The 18721-nt window shown below is 42.1% G+C and overlaps 1 protein-coding gene across 1 annotated transcript in view; it reads right to left on the bottom strand.

Moving 5' to 3' along the window:
• Nucleotides 1–18721, bottom strand: part of TTC29 (tetratricopeptide repeat domain 29) — a 145082-nt gene that overhangs the window by 55116 nt on the left and 71245 nt on the right. The window contains exon 9 of the mRNA XM_045202209.2: nucleotides 4669–4760. Coding sequence (XP_045058144.1) covers nucleotides 4669–4760 — 92 coding nt within the window. The remainder of the gene's footprint in view (nucleotides 1–4668; nucleotides 4761–18721) is intronic.

Raw genomic sequence — 18721 nt, forward strand, 5'->3', positions numbered from 1 at the left:
TGAGTCGAGTGGTTCTTCTCCCAAAGGAGCAACAGATCTCCAAAACATCTAAAAGTATCTGGAACTTGTTCCAACAAATAATGCTACAGAAAAAGTCTTGCTATTATAAATTGTATGCTCCACTCAACAAATGCACAGTTCTGTAGCCAGCAAGGCTGTTAATATAGCATCTGAAATCTAAACATTACATGTTGCTTAAAGGACTTCTAAATTTAAAAGTTATCCATCGATTTAGAAGCTAGCCTTTCTTTAGAAGGGAAAGAATCGAGCCTTTTTCTTACAGAAAAGCTGCAGAGCATCTGAATGGGTTAAAGGACAAGGTGAAAGGGTTAGACAACTATCAATCCCAGTTTGCTACGTGCAGAGCACAGGTGCAGCTTGCACAGCACATTATGTGGTATAATCGTTAAATTCATTCAGCCAGGCCTCAGAGAGTTAAAAACATATATTCCGAGGGACAGGACTCCTCGGTCCAAAGAATGAGAATGAAACAGCGCAGAATATTTGTGTATCAAGGTGATTCCAGCTTCCAACTGGGAAAACGGGACTGTTAACACCCACATCCCCTGACAACTGTCCAATTATGTATATCACACTTGGCCTACTGTTTGCAGTAGAAGTAATCAATAAAGGATGTGGTTGAGTGAACATAGATTTTGGTTGAACCAATGCATGAAAACTTAATCATTTACTCAGAGAGAAGAAATCAAATAGAGCAGAGATGAGGCAGCCACTAAGGGGTTTGTTGATGGTGCCACCGTTTGTGAGCCACGGATGAAAATAATAAGGCAAATGGAATCAGTGACAGGAGAAAATGTAAAAAGCTATTCTTAATTTCATGAATTAATAGAAATGTTTTGATGTATTTTGGGGGGTCATTTTTAGGAGATTTTGCATCAAAGCCTGGATGTTCCACTTTAAAGAATGTATGAAAATTACCAGGGCATGTCATTTCTCTCAAGCAAGAAGAAATTAATTTTCAGCTCTAACAGAAAGGTAATTTTCACAGTTGAAACTTTGTACTGATTGATTTAAAATGTCCACTGTGGAAAGTTTTCCAAGAAAGAACCCAAGTTTACAAGAAAATCTATAATTGGTACGGAATAAACCCAAGCTAACTGAAAACAAGGTGGCTCGAACAACTCTCGTTTTTGTAATTTAATTTTTCTGCCTATAAAAGCCATCCTATTTATGTTGAGGAGTGTGCCATTTTGGTAAATGAGTTATTTCATAAAAAGGAGACAAAAGACTGAAGTAAGAAAAACTGAGGTTATTTCCTCCCCTCTCTATGCTTACTCAAATTATCTGTCTATATATATAATAAAAATATTTACTTAGCATTTCTCAACTCACTTCCTCTTTGTTTTAGGGACTATAATTCTGGCTTCCACAGCTGTGTCACGGGCTATTGTTATTATTTTAGAATATCGACCCTTTTTACACTAGTATTCCGAGGAGAAAAAAAAGACATTGTAAATGCTTATTTTCTGTTATGCTGCTTAATATTATTCAGACCAATAGCAAAAATAACAAGCCCTGTTCACCATTAAAAACTTCATCAATAACTCTAATGCCAGGACTGTTCTAGTACTACCAAATGAGCAACTCTGTATTACCGAGTCCTCGGTCTTGAGGGAATGTGGTGTGTTTTTCAATTGAAGCCACAGTATAAATTCTTATAACCATTTTAGAAGCTTCCAGCCTTAAAGCCTATTCGCCTTTCACGCATGTTCAGCTGATGGCCTTACACACACACTTATCCTGGACGTGGCTATCCTCTTTCATTTCCTTTAAAGAGATAAAATATGTTTATAGAGATAGGGCTCACCATTAGTGAAACCCGTGCCATTGCACAGGTTGAGGAAGGGAGATTTAGAGGTGATGCTAAGCTTCATATGCAGCTTGATTTATTTCTCAGCTGTCACCACCATAATTTCCTCTGTTTTGGCTGTGCTCCATTTCTCCTAATCCGAGGACAGGTTAGGACCATGACAGAGATGTACACATGTGTGTATGTGTATGTGAGTGTGCGCATGTGTCAGAAAACACCAAGTTCTCAAAGCAAGATTTTTTTTAAATGGCCACAAAATTCATATCAAAGCATTTCTAGTAAGTAGTGAACTTGCTTTAGTAAGGCTTCCTAGATATCTTGGGTGCTGTTGTCCTGTGAAGGAGTTTTGTTTTTGAAGCCTCTGTCCACTTTTCGAGTTATTTTGCACAAATGGTGAGAGCACATGCCAAGGTGCACACTCCCCTGAGTGCTTGTCCATCACCCCCAGCAAGAGCTGGGAAGTTTGCTGTGGTCTCGGAACACTTTCCTCTAAGACCTCGGAAGCAGTAGCTCCTGTATTCTTGTGCGTTGTGCAACATTATAAAGTTAAAACTCCATGCCTACCGTATGAAGTCACTGATGGCTGCATTTGTAATTTAGTAGATGGGAACTCTTATAAGTGGACTTGGTTTCATTCGGTACACAGTGAAACAGGGACAAATCTCCTTGTCCCTTATATGTCAGCCACTGGGCGTGCTGCTGGACTGTTGGGAATGTGGGAACAGAAGTGTCCCTACGACTACCCAACACACACCCTACTTCATGACATGTCAGAGACAGCCGAGTCCTTTTCCACACATGAACCCCAAGTAACGCTTAAGCAGCCAAATCAAAACATTTGATTTTCTCTTGTTATTATTGCCAATATTTACCAGCAGTTGTTCAACCCCACCTTAACTTTTCCTGTCGAGACGAGGAATTCAAGTCCTGAAGTGGAGACACTAAGATATTGCAGATGAGACACCAGGTAACAGGTGAGAACGTGTTTAAGATAACTGCATGTCTCCAGAAGTTTCAAATATAATTATGTTTTTGTCACTGAAGGGTCACTCCAACACTTTTCTGGTCCTGTGACATAGTTAAGGGCTCGATGTGTTTTATAAAGGAAAACTCTTTCCCTGAAGTTTTACCTCTTCAGTTACGTTGGGACATGGTGCCGCTGTGCAGAAATCACTGTGCACACACGCTAAGGGATGCATTTATGTAACCGTGCAGGCTCAGGTCAGGTCTGCGCCTGCAGAGCAGGACCAGTAATCCAGCCAGTTTTCACTGATTCTGGGCAGAGTGCTAACAGCAGAGTCAAGTAATTTAAAAACCAAAATGAGCTGGCCGAAGGGCACAAAGCTTGTGTGTTCCAAACAGACATTAAATGAATACTTATAAATTTCTTCTTTGTGTTCAAACATTTGCTTCTTTCTGGTTGTTATTTGTAAGTGAAAGTTTAAGGAATAACCAGGTTGATGTTCCATGGGTTAGTTACCAATATTTATTTGGAGGGACCACAACACACGCGTGTTTCTGCCTCCCTTGAATAAACATCATTTTTTCCTTATAAATATGTCCATGTCCCTCACCATTTATCCAGTGACGACTGCTGTGCATTTTATTTGGTATTTCATAGGTCACCTTTCATTTCACTGGCATTGGATTTTAATATTTTGTTAATTATTTATTTAATATTTAATAACTGTCATAAAAGAGGACCCCCCAAACCAGAATTATCTTCTGCAGGGTGGGCCCCTTGTAGTACAGGATTTCCCCGCTACGTGAGTGTTCTAGGAACCCATCTGTATCAGTGCACCAGATGGCATTGTTGTGAGAGGCTGCATTCGGCTTCAGTGAATTTTTTTAAAGACTCTTTCAACGAGTTTGCCCATATCATGATGGGTGATTTACGAGCATGCCTGCCCACAGGTCCCCCCTCATATATTGGCAATGGTAATTATATAACAATGATCTGCTTTTACTTCGCTAGGCATGTAATGTTTTAAATGCCCTTCAAATAACAATTTCACCTCTTCAAACCCTACTCTCTATATATTTACATGTGAAGTACAAATAGGAAGAAAATAGAATTCGACACAGTCTATATCTACCACTATTATTATTGCTACTACCATCTTTAAAAAGCTATATACTATATATAAGACAACATACCCAAAACCAAGGCCTGAACTGTGATAACTTTTCTTATTCGTAGACTATCTTGGCTTAAATTATAAAGCTAACAATGCTGCTATATAATACAATGATTAAATGGAATATACAGCGAACACAACACAGTGAATGAAGGGCCAATCATACACTTTCCACAGAAAAATTTGTATCAGTTTCTCATGTATACTTTTGTCAAACTTTCTGTTTCAAATGACATTTAGGAAACACTGTTTTTGCACCCAATCGCTCCTCCAGACCTGCTTGAAGGAGGGACGTCTTCGTGGAAGAGGCACGACTGGCGCAGAGGCGGAAAGTTTCCTCAAAGACGAGGTCTGGAAAGGCTAGGGCGAGCCGCCTCACCGAAGCGGGCTGCGTGTTCCTGTGCTTCTTTCACCTGTGAGAGGTGACCTGATTTTTCCCTTTCATTCGAGGTCATCACTAAACTTACAGAAAATCAGAAATAAAATAATACAAAGGAGCAACAGATAAAGAAGAATTTAGGCGCATAGTTTAAAATACCGCCTTGGTTTACAATAACTTACGATGAAAGGGTCACTTAAGAAGGGCACCGCTTGAAATTTAAGCAGGCAGTAATGGGAAGCGACAGACCTCAAACAATTTAAGTCTTTCACAGCTGAGTGAATCTGCAGTGACAGGAAGACAAGGATGTGCTAACTTGCCTCTGCAGGACCTTGGCTATTGCTTCGTAGGCTCTCGCCAGGTTGAGGTCATCTTCCAGCTCCGTGGAGACTTTACTGTAAGTGCCGAGGACCTGGCAGGAAGAGAAACACCTATTACACAGAGAGCCCGGCCAGACTCACTGACGCTGCATTTCCTAACAGAAAAGATTAAAATTAATAGTTGTGTTTAATGTCTCCATAAAATATTTTCTGTTTATTAAAAATTCATGTTGGTTTGGTTTATTTTTATCTATAGGATAACTTGTTTCACAGCAATCTCTTCAAGCCATGACAGGGAGGTCTTACTTTTGTGGAAACAATTCTTTTCCCGCACAATCCAAAATCTTCCAATTTATATAACTTAGGTGTGAATAAATAATTGAATGGCTTCCAACATTATTTTAAAATATGGGACTATTACCTAGGTAATAGAAAGCAGATTATAATATTCTACTATGGGAGCTTAAATATCACTTTTCTTTCTATAAATAGCTATTTGAAAAGCATGAATTGAGGTGCCAGGCAATTTCTAAATCTATCATTTTATTAGGTGCATATCTCACGGTTTGTACGTGTATTCAGTATACACTAAAAATATTTCTTACAAATGTACTTCATTACCAACAATCTCTTCAATAATCAAAAGATTATGGCTGCCACAGTCAAATGCATGATATTAATTTAATTTAGCACTGACATCATCTGTATGGTATAAGTTTCCTTTTTATTCTCTTTCCCTTTCAATGGCCAGGAGGAGGAAAGATACGCAAAGCAAAATCTCCATTCTTTCTTCTGCCTTTACTGTGACTCGATCCAACCTATCACACACCCAAGGCCACAGGAAGTCTCTGTAGACCTGGATGCAAATCCTTTGTCACACATTGTCTAAGACAGAATTGGCGAGAGTCATTTGACAGCGTTGGGGGAGAGTCAGCGTGAGGAAGGACAGAAACGCGAGCTGAGGGCGATGGCCTGGCCTCGGCAGCTCGGTGGATTCGGCATTAGAGGCAGTGTTGGTTGTTCGTCTTTACTTTCTGAAAGCTGATACTCGGGAAATGATTTCAATAGGGACGTTGTAACACCTCACAGAACTTGGGTTTGGTATGGTTACCAAATGAGTGCTTGGCATACACTGATATTAAAACTTACTCACTGACACATACTGACCCAGCGTTGTAATTCCCACTAAACCTACGAAGTTCACATTTTTAATTCTTATTTTCAAGGCTTTTAAGAAGCCTTATATAAACTGAGACTATTCTTTGTACTCGGCCCTGCATAACTGATAACCCCTAGATTTAGTCAGACGTGATTTGACATAGACCCTTCTAAGTTAAGGGGCGAAACCCTGAATTTTGAATTTATAAGAGGTTTCATTGAGTTCAAATATAAAACTTAGGAAGAGACTTTCTAGGATCTTTTCTGGCTTATATATTTTTATATGACACTCTAGAACTTTAAGATTGAATATTATATTTTGTGCCAAAAATAGTTTGCTTTTGGCAAACACTGTTACTGCATGCCAGGTGCTACATTAGACCCTAGGAAACCTGAAATAGAGACGTCCTCCCGGCCCTGCAGTGGACCAGACCAGGGACTGGGGCCACTGTGTGAATTAGCGATGGCAGAAGGCAGGTTTCTCCAGGGCTCACACTGGGCCCCTCGCCCATGCCCCGGGCCACCACGCACCCTGAAGCAGTACAGTAACATATGGGAGGGCCCAATTTTATCTTAGAGGTGTGAGTTCTCAGCCCAAAGATCAGAGGGTTGTAATTACAAGTAGGTGCTTTGGTGCTGAGGGCTCCCATTCCACACCAATGTGCTGTGGTTTCAGGGAGCAACAGGGCCAGAAAACCTGCCCAGTCTGGGGGTTGTTTTGAGTCTATAGAAGCTTCGTCATATAGCTGGATATGGAATGAATACTGATCTTAGAGTGAGAAGACTCGGTTTCAAGTCTCAATGCTTGCATGCCCAATATATTTGGGCCAGGAAGGCTCCCTGAGTTTAATTTCCTCAGGCGTAAAAAAGAAAAGCCAGTTCTGAGAGCCGCTGCAAGGCTACCATAAGGGGATAGAGAGTGCTATCTAGATCTGGGACAGGGGGTCTCTGTGAGTCTGTTCACCAGCCGTCAGCGAATGAGTCCTGGTGCCAATTTCCCCCTCAAGGTAAAGACGCACGTTTTATTTGTGGCTTAAGAAACTGCCTATATCTCCTTTACCTACAAACAGGAACCACACAGGCAGTGGGAAGAATACAGGACAATACTTGTCCACCAGGGAGACAGTCGGTGGCATGAAATCCGTGCTGAGGACCCTGGTCAGAGCAGCTCACGGGAATCAAGGGCAGGGCCCCGTTCCTCAGGGATGTGAGCACTGCTGCAGGAGGGTAAGCTCAGCCAGTGGGGAGCGTAAGGAGCACTCACAGCAAAGCCAGCAGAGGGGTGAATTGTGTAGTTCAACCTGAGAGGAGTGGAAAGGTCCCTGTTCAAACAAAAATAAGGAACCCCATAAAAGTAAGTGGGAAAACAATGTGAGATTTTGAACTCTATGGAAAAGAAAGATGTCTTACATTGATCTTATAGTAAGCAAACTTATGTATGTTTTAAAGTTGACAAGGTATAATTTAATTTGTAATAAATGTTAATCAGTTAGAATCCTTGGACAAAGACAGGAGCCTTGTTTCAAAGAATACTTCGAGTGAGGAAATACGGCGCGGAATCTGAGGGACCTGCCGTGCCTGAGTGACGATCCTGGTGGCCTGCAGTATGTTCGAAACAAGTCCAGGGTCTGGAAGGTTAAAATCTAGCATCACAAAGAGGAGAGAATAGAGAATCTCAGGAACAAAATATTTTGATAAATTGAAAACTTATTCTATATCTTTCAATTTCATGGGCCCAATCAAACTTGGTCAAAAGACAGGAAAAAACACTGACTAAGCATGCTACTGTGCACATTTCAGTGAATGCCAAACTGTGCATAGGAAGGAGGTTACTGGAGTTGGAAAAGTCAGGAACACACCTGATAAAATTTGAGAGCTCCCTAGACGCTCGGCCCAATTGCTCCAACGATTTCAGTGAATGATGGAGATGAAGGTTTGAAAACAATTTCACGAGAGGAGTTAAAGGCAATGGGCTCTATCTTCCCACTAGAATAGAACGTATTTACTTGGAAAGACATTTTCAAATAAAGCCCAAGTTCTTAAAATGAAGTAATTTCTCTCTGCCACCTAAAAACAAAATTAATAGAATACTTAGCATAAAAATGATAATGTGCAAAAGAATAATGTTGGCAGTATGCTACACATTCCCTGAAAAACTGGGCTGTAAAATCAGATTTTAAGAATCTTTAAATTCTTTTCTTCCAACAGCCTTCAAGAGAGCATTGGGTTTAAGTCAAGACTGTCTCCCGTCAACAACTTGGGTGGGACGCGCAGACACACACACACACAGCATTGTCTCGGAAGGAAAAGAACCCAATCCATAGAAATTAGCATGTGAGTAAGTCCTAGCATCTAGCCCACCTAACATGGATGTTTTAGAATTTTGCAAAATTTTTAATAAACTCTAATTCCACTCTTACATCACATTTTTGGTATTCCCCCCTTTATGCAGTGCATTCCTTTCTCTAGCTACCACCCCCTCCCGCTGCTCTTAGTTACTTCAATATTAGAAATCAGCTGGGACGTTTACTCTGAGGGCATAGGCCAGGCTTTGGAAGGGCCTTATGGGATAATTAATCAAATTTCCCTCTGGGTGTTCAAATTTTCTTCAAATATCATAGGCTCTCCAGTCAGGCAGGTCTACTAGTGAGCTGAGTGACATGTGTCAAGTGATTTAATGCCTCTGAGTTTATTTCCTCAGGTATGAAATGGAAATGAATAAAGCCTACCTTGAAGGGACATGATAAAGTTCCAATAAGACGAGGCATTTAAAAGTACTAAGGTCCTTCTAAACACAGAGTCCTCTGTGACTGCACAGGTCACAAGCTCCTGAAAGCAGCCCTGAGCCAGAGCTAGCTGCCAAAATCGCATATGTTATTTTTAAAAAATCTAACTGAAAGCTTAAAGGTAAAAAATAATAAGCCTGAAATTTATATAGTATATGTGCCTCTTTATCTGTCCTTCCTCCCACTATGCCCGCAAAAGCTGGAAACACAGTTATGTATAGGACACTTCTGTTAGCTAAATAAAGGTACAAATGGAAAGCACCATGGTAAAAATGAAAATATGTTTCATTTCATGAAAAACATAATAGTACCTATACCAAGGCTTTGAATGAAGCAACTGCTTGATTTTCCCCTATCAGTTCTCAAATGGTGGGGGCAGGGGGAATTTCGGCCCCTGGGGATGTCTGGCAATGTCGGGGGAAGTTTTAGGTTGTTACATCAGTAGAGGTGCTGGTGGCATCTAGTGAGTTAAAAGCCAGGGATGCTGCTCGATACCTCACAATTCACCGAGAGCCCCTGCCACAGTAAATGATCCAGCTGCAGATGTGAACAGTGCTTTATCGAGAAACCTTGATCTAGCCTTCACGGGAAAAATGTTCACAATTGGAAACTACCCCCTTGGGACGATAGCCACTGGATCATTGGAGAGTTACACGAGAACACTATTGGTTAAGACGAAGCAAAACCTGTAACTTCCACCTGCTAGCCAAGGTTGTGTTTTGTGGGAGAACCCAAATTGGTCCCCCTTCCATGTGACAGCTCTTCCAATGCTGAAATATGGCTGCCTTCCCTCCTCAAAGCTCCCAGACGTATAGGGGCATCCAGGATGCTCTGGAACAGGTGAGAATAAAGCCCCAACGGTTTAGCTGCATCTCAACATTTTATTTCTAGCTTGTCTACAAGTCTGTGAGTTCTAGAAGAGTTTAAATAAACCCATCTGGACAAAAGAGTTTCTGTAAAACCGTGAAGGGGCATCCGTCAGATTAGTCTGTAAATAAAGCGATGAATCCATTGTCTAGGGCGCACTTTTTACCTCTTTCTTCCTTGTCCACCATAAAGAGCCAGCACAACTAACGTTTTGTTCGTTATACGTCCTGTACGCAAACTCCGAAGTGTGCTGCTTCATCATGAAAGCTCAGCGCTCGGCTCAGTACAGTGCATTACTTTGAGGAGAAAAAAAGCAATGATACTGATTTATTCCTCTGGAATAGGAAGTGCAAAAATAAAAAATCAAGTGGCCATCTTCTGCTTGAACTCGTTGTCAAATCTTATAGGAAATACATTTATTCTGATTTCTGGCACTCGAACCCCCTTTAGCCATTTCACAGTTGGTGAGCAGAAAGGATGTTTCTGCCTCATTTACAGTGTCTGAACAGGACTCAGACAATCAACTGCAACATTAGTCAAAGAAATCAATGGCTAATGATTTCTGACAAGCACTGCAGTAACAGGCTGAGGACCAGACTGGGCAGCGACAGCAGTCAGGGCACTTTCCCGGAGCCAGCGACAGGCAATGGTGGGAGACGGTAAAAGTGGGGCAAACAGAACAGGTCTCACATCCCTTAGAGACTCACACACTTTCCGCAAGGCACAGTGTCTTCCCTACAAAGATGCTACACTGAATGCACACGAAGGGCCCGCAAGTGTGCAGCTCTGTAAACTCTAATACACAAAAGCAGCTCAGTATTTTGTGTTTTGCTGAAACTATTCTTGAGTTCCTAGTCCAGCCTTCCTATTCATACCGATCACTTGGAGTGTGCACTCTTTCCTCCTGAAACGCAGCGCTCATCCTTTGGGCTGTCTGACGGCACATAAAGCAAAGGCCATATGGTCCAGTGCAGAAAGGGCTGAGTGTGAAAAGACATGAGTTCTAGGTACTTTTTGCCATGAGCTCAGGGTATGATCTCAGACACGTCACTTGGTTACCCTGAGCTTCAGATAATGGGGTGGGACCAAATGATCTAGAATTCTCTATTTCAAAAATGTGACTTTGATTTTAGGACTCTACATTGATATATTTAGCAATTCGAGATACGCCCTAATTGTTTTCAATCATTCATCTTTGGATTTAAAATCTGATAAATTCATTTGATGTCAAAAAAATAATTTTTAATGATGACTCATTTCATTCCATTGAAAATTTATTTTCATGCTTTCCCTTGATTTGAACAATCTCATATCATTTTAATGAACTGCTTTAAAAAAAAATAAACGAAGTCCCTACAGTGGAATAGATGATAGCAAGGAGAGCTAAATCCACAATGCATCTGATTTATCTTAAGGAACAACTGTTACAATTGCAATGTCCAGTGCTCTTCAAAATCAGCAAATTATTCTTGTATAATCTGAAATTTTTAAGAATTTGATAAAAAATTAAAGTTATCCTTAAGTTTCCTAAACTGAATTAGAGTTGCTGGCTAATCGCGCATGTGCTGGGAGTTTACATTGTGCTTTCAAGAGCTATATGAGGATAGCAATGTATCTCAAAAACACCCCAAGAATCTTCTCTCTTCTAAAACTCTCTCTACACATCCATGTGGTTCTCAAACTCCCAAACAATAAGATAAAATTTCACTTAGAGTTAAAAGTAAAGGTTTCCTAAATAATAAATTGGAATATACCGCTCAAAACTGCTAAATTGGTTTCAGTCCAGTCATGTTCCCTTAGGTGATCTGGACCCAGTGAGCAGTCGGTAATGACCACAGTGAGAAGGTGCTCAAAGATGAGTGGACACGAGGCAGTGACCAACTTACGTCAACAGAGCAAATCAAACCGACTGCTGCCACTGAGGGGACAAGAAAACTCAGTCCCTCGTCATCCGGGGGCCTCCAGTTCCCAGGAATCTTTCTTTCAGTGTGTGAGGCCCAGTCGCCTACTGATCCTGGGCGTTCCTTGGATAGGGTCTCTCTCCTCGCCACAGGAACCTTTACCATCAACTCCCTTACTTGATACTCCGAATGGATCTCTTTCTCATACCCCAAGAGTGAAACTGAGAAGCACCGAGAGGTAAAAGGGCTCTTTAGAACCAAAGGGGCAATTTAATAACTTCAAGCCTTTTCCTCCTCTGCATTTATCAGTGAGAGACAATACAGGTTGATTCTTTCCATGGCATGGTCATTACATGAGTGAGTGACTTCCTGGATGGTTTTAATAAACACCAACACTGGGAAATTTCTGTGTTTCTGAGTGAACCAATTACCACCAGGGGATGCGGCTTCCCTCTGGCAGGACAGCCATCATGTATTCGTAACCCCTTTCACTAGGCTCCTCCTCACTTACGGCAGACTTCCATAAAACTTCATCTTGTTCCCCCCTTCTCCAAAATCCACGGAAGCCTTGAAAAACATTTGGAGCATATTCTCTCTACACAGTTTGATATCCTTTCCACCGCGAGCCATTATTCTGGTAAACTCGGGAAACCCTAATGTAGATCCATGATGTGATACTTTTGTATCAGGCTCTGTGAACATGCTTCTTTAAAATAAAACATGGTAGGGAGGTCTTCCTCTGAATGCTTGCACACGGAGAAAGCGTCATCTATTACCCTTTCACCGTGAGAAAAGAGACAAGAAAACAATTTGTGAGTCCTTTCCATTCTGACAGATGAGACAATGAATGGAAATGTGATGCCTGCCAAGAGCTCTTATCAAGCACGTTCTAACAACTGGTAATAAGTGTAAATAATAAATGGCTGGAATCTTGGGGGAAACAGTGGCAATATGAAACGATTTTTGATACCTCTGATGGGGTTCTGCTGCTCTTGGAATTCCCTGCCTTCCCAGTAGAGTTTTGGCCTGACAATAAACAACAGTTTAGTACTTTATCTAATCCCAGCCAGGAGGTGAGTTCAACAGCAAGCTCTTGCAGATGTTCACATCCAATAATCTATCCATAATTGATGAAACAGCGAGGTCAGATGTAATGGCTGTTACTATTCCAGCAACAAATAAATGGTTATCGACAAAACGAGCCTTAGTGGCACAGAGCGCGGAGCAGTGACAGGCACGGGACAGACTCCGCAGCGAGCCGTGTGGCAGGAAGGCCACATTGACACCTCAGCAGTTGGAGGGACCTTGGAAAGGAAGGGGGAGGATGCTGAAGTACGGAAAACGGTGCAGACAGGCTGGGGAGGAGAAGGAAATGATGAGCAGGCGCTGGGCTGGGCTGGGGACCTGGGTGAGTACAAACGGTGAGCAGATCAGAAACGCCTTTGAATGCGTGCCCTGTGATCCCGGTGTCTGCTTGCATTTGTCACCAGCGTGTCTTCACTCACACAGCTGGCTGTCAAACCGTGCGGCCTGGGTGACTGCTAACACCAAAGTGGATGCCTGGGACACTTTGGTGCCCAGACCGTCCCCCTGAGGGACAATCATTGATATTCCATTTAACACGGCAAATTCCTTTTCTTCTCCCATGTGTGAAAAAAAATCTAGGAGATTCATTTATGCAATTTTAAGAATACTTTAAGATATGCCAAAGATGCCAAATTGTGATGCTAGAAAATTTCTCCAGACTGGGACTAATCCTGAAATACATGCAGCTTAAAATCAAATTTACTGCAAGGAAATGTAAGTAAAAGGCAAAGTTTTCTTCAATAATAAAAAGCAAACACTGCATTCTATTCACCTCAACCTAGGCAAAGACTGTAATAAATGCATTAATCGAGTATACTTTTATTGACTGAATAAAATGCAAGATATTTGAACCTAAATAAACAGCTGAAATTTTATACTTCTGTTCAAGGGCTAAAAAATAATGTTTTCCCACAGTTTACTATGTAATATTATAAAATGAAGAATGGTAGAATGAAATGGTAGTTATTATTGCTATAGGTAGTCATAAAGAGGCTTGGGACAGAGATGTTTTAAATATTAATATTCCTAAAATCACTTAAATCAATTTAACACTCTTTAGTGGTTTATTTAGAAGTGTGATTTATTCTCTCCTTTGCAACCAATGCCTTTGATCAGCCATGAAATAACATATGAGCTGAAAATAAAAAGGCGAAACAAATTGCTGCTACCATTCTTATAGTAAGCTTTAGGCTTTACAGCACAAAGTAGAAAACTGCCATTATGTTTGCTGGTTTCAAAGTATTTATCAATACTTATAAATGGAGAATTATGGAGCCCAGAAGGACGGGTGGAGATTGTTTCTGGAATCACCTGCTAGTGGCTCTGCTTCCTGAGCGTGGCCATGCTCCAGCTAGGGCCCTCTACGGTCCTCTCACTTGGCAATCCCGCCCTGCACCAGTGCCCAGGACCGTCTCTGTCCCCGGCCTCCCAGGTTACAGCTTGGCATCTCATCAGTCTGTGTGCACCATATTCTGATCTCGACCTCTGTTAAAGCTCCTCCCATGTCTCTGGAGACCACGCCCCCCATGTGTCCTAGCCCTGGGGGCTGTGTCTCAGTCTTTTTCTTCTTGATTGAATCTCTGTCTTGGTACCTGGTTGGGTCCCTACATATTAACAGTCCAGAGACCTGAGCCCTGCCCCTGTGGCTTGGTGCTTGTCATTTGACAATAGTCATTACTACCATTTATTGAGCAAAACTACATGTGGAAGTATTTTATATTTATGGTGCATTTAATCTTCACAGAGCCCTTTAAAATAAATATTAATACTTCCATTGTACCAATGAGAAAAATGAAGTGCAGAGAGTTTGAGCAACTTTCTCTAGAATACACAGTCCTGGAGCTGGAGTGGGAGAAAAGGATCTGAACTGGGTTTATCGGATTTTGAATCCTGCTTCTTTTGTCCTTCAGCACGGTGACGTGCCTGATGCTGGGCCACCCTGGGAATGACTGTGCTGACCCAGACCCCCACTTACAGTGTGACGCCTGCTGCGCAGTTCCCAGAAGCTAATCTCTGCTCATCTGCAGGAGTACCCGCTGCAGGCCAACACCTGACAGTGTAGATGTCAACTTTATGTTTGCCCGGTTACAGCTCTGCCTATTATCAGTCGCTATTTTTTCATCACATGGCCAAAGTACAATCGTTAATAGTAGTTAATACTGAGTATTTATTCTGCCATTCTTCTGCCCACAATGACCCCTTTCCACTCAGGAAAAAAATGCCTGACTTTATAATGGCCACCCAGGCCTTCCAGGACCCCACCCCTGACCTCTTTGACTTTGGCTGCTGCTGCTCTGCTGCTCCCCTTTGCTTCTCCTCAGTCTCACTGGCCCCAAGCCTCTCAGGGGCAGTGGCCCTGACCATGACCTCTGCGTGGAATGTGCTTCCCTCAGACATCCACATGGCTGCCTGTCCCATCTGCTTTTAGTCTTTCCTCAGATGTCACCTTCCCAATCAGACCCTCTCTCATCCCTGTTTAAAATTCCCCCACCCCACCACTCGCTTTGGCAGCCCTGAGTCATTTCTCTGTTGAATTTTTTTCTTTTTTTCTATAGTGTTTCTTATTACCTTACATACTATCGGATTCACTTTCTCATTATGTTTAATCTTTATTATTATCTTTCTCCAATGGGAGATGATATTCTAAGTGCCTAGAATGGGGCTTGGCAATAGGTGCTCCAAAACAATGTGCTGGATGAATAAACCACAAATTATTCCTGAGACTATACATATTAACTAACTTAGTTTTCCCAGCGCCCCATGAGTAGGTGTTCATATTTATCCTTCTCTCTTTTTAAAGATAAGGAAATGGGCACATAAAGGCGAAGCCACTGGACCGAGGTCATTCAAGTGGTAAGTGGTCGAGAAAGGACACGCACCCAGGCCCTCCAATTTCACAGACTGCACTCACTGGTCCTCTCCCACCTCAGTGCCAAGAGGGCACTTACAGTGCCACCATGTAGGCGGGGCTCAGGTCCGCCTCCTTTTGGTACCATCTGACCTATTGTTGACCAATATTACAACAATGGTGTCCTACATAATTTCATTGAGGAGTCTGAACAAAGCTTAGACTTGTCCAAGACCAAAGAATTGGGTGACAAAACCAGAAGCAGAACCCAGGTTGTCTGACTCCCAGTTTGGTGGACTTTCTGGTACTTTCAAAACCAATTTTGAAGATCATAGTGGTTTACCTGGGTAATACTTTTCCATTCCCATATAATCTATTAAAATAAACAATTAAAAAGTAATTTTGGCTTTGCAAACTTATAACAAATATTAATGTTTATTTCTATAATATTTTAAAAGGAAATGTTTATTTTTGTAATATCTATGATGTTATAAACATATGAAATGAACATAATAAACAGTCACTCTGCTGTAAGCTAATATAAGCTCATAGGGAAAATGAATATGTTTAATTAAATTTAGGAAAAATGTATAGTTAAATCACTTGCAGTACAATATTTAGGACTGATAAACCATTATCTCTTTACTATTTTATTGGAATTTTTATCAACATGCTCTATTAATAAATAGCATCTTCATTTTACAAAGCGGGATGCTATGAGATTTGTCTGTGATCTAGGGAGTAGGTGGAGGCAGCAGGAAGAGCATCCTCCGTGCGCTAACCTGCAAATCATGCCTTCACTGCTCTCTAACGCTCACTGGCGCTTTATTGCAACAGTACAGGATGCCAGATATAGTCGGAAACACGTTCTTCCCTTTAACCCGTTTAATCCTCAAAACCACCCGTGAGTTAGGTTCTAGTGCACTCCTTGTGCTGTTGATGAGGAAACGGAGGCACAAGCACGGTTAAGGAACTTAGGCAAGGCCACAGGATGAGAAAGGGCAGGACCTGAATTTGGAGTCAGCTGAGGTGACTCCGGGGGACATGGTCTTAGCCATGGCAGTGAACCCTGATAATGGTTAAGACGATAACAGAGAGAATTGAAATCTACAGGAAGGCCCTTATCTTCCTTCCTTTACTTCATTTTATCCAAAAATTACAAACATTCTGCCCTACCAGATTTTTCAGCTGAAAATCTAACTAATGGTACCACTTATGCGCGTTCCCTGGCATTTACTAAGAGTTGCCAGCAGATAGCAAATTTGCATCGGGAGCAAGAAGAGACCAAGGCATATAGGAACAACATATCAAGCATACCGATTGTGAAAACAAGAATTCTCTTTACATATGCATTAACTCTGGAGCTGTACATATTTCATTGTCAGCGAAACATCCAGAGAAAACAAGGCAAATGCAGCTAAGCAGTTAAGTCACAATCAATGAAGAATCCATGGTACCCCATTATCTATGCCAATGGCTGGTAAGAGAGAGATGGGAGATGGAAATGAGAAATGAGAATTCCTGACATTTCTTTCTCGGGGGAAGCCATGCTGAGTGGGTCACTTGTAACCTGACGCCACTCGCCACTTCTGTTTCCTGTGTCCTCTCCGACCCTTTCCCAAACTCTGTCCTGACCGAACTGGCCCAACAGCAGAGAGGTGATTTTTCTTTCTCATGCTTCATGTTATTCAATAATACTTTCTACTGGACAAGAATAACAAAATGTTATTTATGCCCATCAGGAATTCATTGAGCAGAACAGACGAGAATCTTATTAAAAATTTATATGGGAGATTTGTGTTGAGACTCAATAAATGAGTTTGGAATCATCTTACTGACAACTCCAGCGGTTGCATTAGCCATTTAGCATGTGGCTCTAGTCCTGGGCTCTGCATTTGCTGCTCTGTGACCGTGGGCAGGTTATTTCATCTAAGTCTCAGTCTTCTTCATCTGTGAAATGGGAATAAGAGTAAATGGAAAATACTAATAATATCTGCCTCTTAGGGGTTCTAGTAAGTATTAAATGGGGCAAATCGTGTAAATACTAAGGTTGGTACACATCTAGGGACATAGCACAAAAAGCCACATTAGTTGCTATTGTTGTTCATGGCGATGCTACTCTGTCATTTAGGGCTCAGTTGATTTCATGGAACAAAAGTCACCAATCTGATTTAGGCAAGAGGGTAAAGTAGGGACTCGATGCCACGGGGAATTGCTCTCTCCGTTTCTCATCTCAGTTTCCGTGTGTAAGCATTGCTTCCTCAGCGGTGGGCTCCCTAGCTCCGGAAGCCCCCAGGCTAACCTTCTCACCAAAGAGGACTGGCCCTGATTTGAAGAGACACGATTATCAGGCAAGCAATCTGATTGGCTTAGCTTGTTTAGGGGACCTGTCTCAGGGATCTGCTGGGGTGAGCAGCAGTGGTGGTGAGGATGCCTGCAACCCCCAGGTTAGACACACAACCGTGGCCAGCAGGAAGGTGCCACTGGGGGTTGTGCAACATTCTGGGGGGTCAGGACAACAGATGGCCTCCAAACAGCTATTTAAAATGTGCTGTTTTTCTTTATAGCCGCTTCTCCTCCTGCGGCTTTTTCTCACTTACCAGTACCATCTTACTTTGGACTGCCTGAATCAAAATGACTTCTGGTTCATTTTTGTCTCTATCCTGTCTCTATACTTTCATCTACACAGCCATAAAAATTGGAAAATCGGGAAGTGCCTCTCACACGTGTGAACCACACCACCACACCGGACTTCATCCCTCCCCTGAAATATTTCAGAAGAGCACTGCGGTTGGTCTTCCCTCCTCCAGTCTCTCCTGTCAATTTGTCCTGCACACAGTTGCCAGGCTATCTCCTACAACAAGCCCCTGCCCTACTACCCCTGACGACCCCAACCCACCTCCCTGCCTTGCCAGCCTCTCCCCCAACACGCACACTCCACCGTGACTGACCGTACTCGCAGTGCTCCCAGGCCTTTACTTGGGCTGCTTCCTCTCCAGTGAGGGGATGGCCACCTTTTACTTTGAAAGGATCAGTTCAAGTGCTATCACCTCAATCTCCAAGTCAGACGGAGCTTTCCTGTTGCATCTCTAGCTCTTGGTCCCTGTCGTAAGTACAGCACAAGAATGTGCCAGATGTCTATTTCCCCAATGGACAATGTGGTCCTTGCAGCGTATCAGGGAGGCATCCACCTGAGCATGAAGAAATTGCCCAGACTGGTTATTCAGCAGAGTGTACCAAACTGAAGTTCAGAAAAAATGATAGTCCATCGTCAACACAGTTACCGCCATGCTTGCTCATACGGACTTTGGCCACATGTACTCAAGATCCAAAAACCACAGGGCTGTGTTTTTCTCCTGTTTTGTTGTCTTTGCTTTATCATTTATATGATTACCAGGTCATCTTTA

The sequence above is a fragment of the Desmodus rotundus genome, chromosome 9, assembly GCF_022682495.2.
Source record: "Desmodus rotundus isolate HL8 chromosome 9, HLdesRot8A.1, whole genome shotgun sequence".
In the NCBI taxonomy this organism is placed as follows: Eukaryota; Metazoa; Chordata; class Mammalia; order Chiroptera; family Phyllostomidae; genus Desmodus; species Desmodus rotundus.